Here is a 2,556-nt window from a genome sequence, read left to right on the forward strand (position 1 = left end):
TTACTGACCTACATCCTCTCTCAGGTTCAGCTTTACAAGGCAGTATTTTCTGGAGTTTGGTTTTGGGTGGTGTCGAGCAGAACTGACATGCAGCTGTGGTAGCTATTTCCTAGTTGTTTTCTATGGAGCATGCATAGTTCCTCATATTTGCAACAGCTTAACTTGGGTTCCATCTATCATAAGCTGAGGGCCAAACTTACCCCAGAACAAACACTGAATGTAAGTTAGCTACAGCAATTGAGCTTCAATGTTGTCTTTTTCCTGCCTGACCGAAACCAACCAAACAAAAACAAAACAAAAAAAAAAAAACAACAAATCAAGCTGTCGCACACAGATTAAGGCCAATACACTCTAACTGTAGCTGTACAAGAGAGAATGACAAGTACTTAGCACTCATGAATTCTAGAACTTAATTACACACCCATATTTTGAAATACTACATTTGACATGTATGTTTCCAGAAAATCTTTTAACGAACATATAAAAAGACCAAAGACAGTTGTTGGATAGTGAGGGTACAGACTCTGTTTTATGTACGTAGCACTGATGTAAGAGCTGCACAAAAAGAATTTAAACTTTGTGTCTTTGTAGCAGAATCACAACAGAACTGTGAGGAGATCTGAGTTATGGCTTACCAGACCACCTCCTCTAGGTAGAATTATTTGTGATTCATCTCCTGGTTATGGCTACAGCAGGTTTACAGAGCAGCTAGGGCCTCTGGATTGCCTTGTGTTCTACTGTTTACTTGATGCAGAAGGCCGTGATGTATTTCAATGACAAAAAAAAAAAAAAACAGCTGAAAGTCAAGTGTTACTTGTTTTACAGGTGTTACATTTATCTGTAGCAATACAAGTTCTTCACTCTTACACACAAGTGTCACAAAGCAACCTTAATCCCTCCAAATAAAACACTTGGTACAGTTGGGGGGTGGGAAGAGAGGGAGGGGAAGTGAGAAAAGCACAACTTCCTTTTCCAGCTAAAAGGTAGTGGAACAAAACAAAGTGACACAAAGATGTGCTAGTGCTCCACTTTGAAATATATATTCCAAGGGACGCTTCAACCTAGGCCCTACTCAGTCAGCTTGACAGCCAGAGGCATGTCCTGCCGCCGTTCAGTAAGCAGCAGACATCAGAACTACACTTAAATTTGTTCTAGAACTGGTACTACTGTCCGCCTGAGCTGTTCAACTGTGTTCTCATCTCACCATTTTATTCCTGTAAGTTTTATAAGCAAGGATTTCACCTTACAATAGCAACAGCTACAGCACTTTGAGTTATTAAAGAAAAAGGAACAAAAACTGCTACACAAATCCAATGTCTTTTGAAAATATTTTATGTTAAAAATACAGGAAAATATTTCTTGTTCAAAGAAGAAAAATATACTGCATGATGCCACTGATCTAGGTATGTTCGGTAGGTGGCTGTGGCTCCATAACCAGTCACTGGAGTGATGACCCAATTTGGCAGCTAATGGTTCTTTTTCAACTTCTCAATCATTTATCAAAGCCAGAATCATACTGTGATAAAACAGAAAACATGAGACCAGTGTATTACTGAAGCACAAGCAGGTAGGAACAGTACTTGATTCTGTAATAGAAAGTCAAGGCAGCTACAGTACTTGATTTATTTATGAAGGACTGCAGTAGAAAACAGCAGTTCTCCTCTCTGATTGTAGGTAGCCCCATCACAGAACTCATCAGGTTTTAACTTAACCTGATGAACTTTATTTTCTCAAATAGAACTTGTAAAATAAACTCTAATTAAACTTTTTCTAAATAGGCCACTTACTCTAAGTGCTAAAATCATGCAAATCTTTGTCGTATTTGTCATTATTTTGAGATTAAGAACTAGTCTGACTTTCCAAGCAATGTTTGATCAGAAAGAATAAAGGCATACGATATGCTTGCAGCTGGCAGTCAAAATACATCACTGAAGCTCAGCAGGATGCAAGAAGATAAGACAATTATGAACATCAGCAATTATACGAGCAGAATAGAGGAGGTAAAAATAGTTGGTAGACAATTCCTTTGTTCTCTGAGAGCCATTTTTGCAACAAACCTGTAAAGGTACATGAAGAAACAGAGCAGATGAAAGCCTAGCTTGATCATAGCTTCTTTCATGTGTGATTTCAGTTGTCCTCGGTTATGGATCTCTGTGGGATCAAATACCCCCATGTTTCCACTTGGCACCATAATAAACCTGAAAGAAAAAAAAAACCACCAAGAACAGAAAAGTAGAGTTGTTAAAGCACGGGGCGTATCAGGGAATGAGCGAGGAAGACTTTGCACAGAAGGGACTTTCATCCAAAGAGTTGTTGTGCAGTAAAGCAAATGGGAGCATTTTTTCAATTCTATTTTGGTCTCAGGATATTGCAAATAACTCTGCCATTGCAATCCAGAAAGAATTGGAGGATTAGCCCAGCTTCCTATGTACAAGTGGGAGAGTTTCCAGTTATATCCAATGCCAGTGCATTTTCATTGCTGTTTGTGATTACTCAGTGTTAGGAAGAAAACATCTATCCGTGGTGGACAGATGTATTAAATGAAAGAGACTGGAA

The 2,556-nt window shown here is 38.7% G+C and overlaps 1 protein-coding gene across 2 annotated transcripts in view; it reads right to left on the reverse strand.

Annotated features, from left to right (window-relative positions):
* Nucleotides 1–1,314: 1,314 nt before the first annotated feature.
* Nucleotides 1,315–2,556, reverse strand: part of CNIH4 (cornichon family AMPA receptor auxiliary protein 4) — a 5,707-nt gene continuing 4,465 nt past the window's right edge. For both annotated transcript variants that reach the window (XM_010706666.3, XM_010706667.3), the window contains exons 3-4: nucleotides 2,058–2,198; nucleotides 1,315–1,516 (exon numbers count right to left, since the gene is read on the reverse strand). In XM_010706666.3, coding sequence (XP_010704968.1) covers nucleotides 1,489–1,516; nucleotides 2,058–2,198 — 169 coding nt within the window. In that variant the 3' untranslated portion in view covers nucleotides 1,315–1,488. The remainder of the gene's footprint in view (nucleotides 1,517–2,057; nucleotides 2,199–2,556) is intronic.

This window comes from Meleagris gallopavo, chromosome 2 (genome assembly GCF_000146605.3).
Source record: "Meleagris gallopavo isolate NT-WF06-2002-E0010 breed Aviagen turkey brand Nicholas breeding stock chromosome 2, Turkey_5.1, whole genome shotgun sequence".
Classification (NCBI taxonomy): Eukaryota; Metazoa; Chordata; class Aves; order Galliformes; family Phasianidae; genus Meleagris; species Meleagris gallopavo.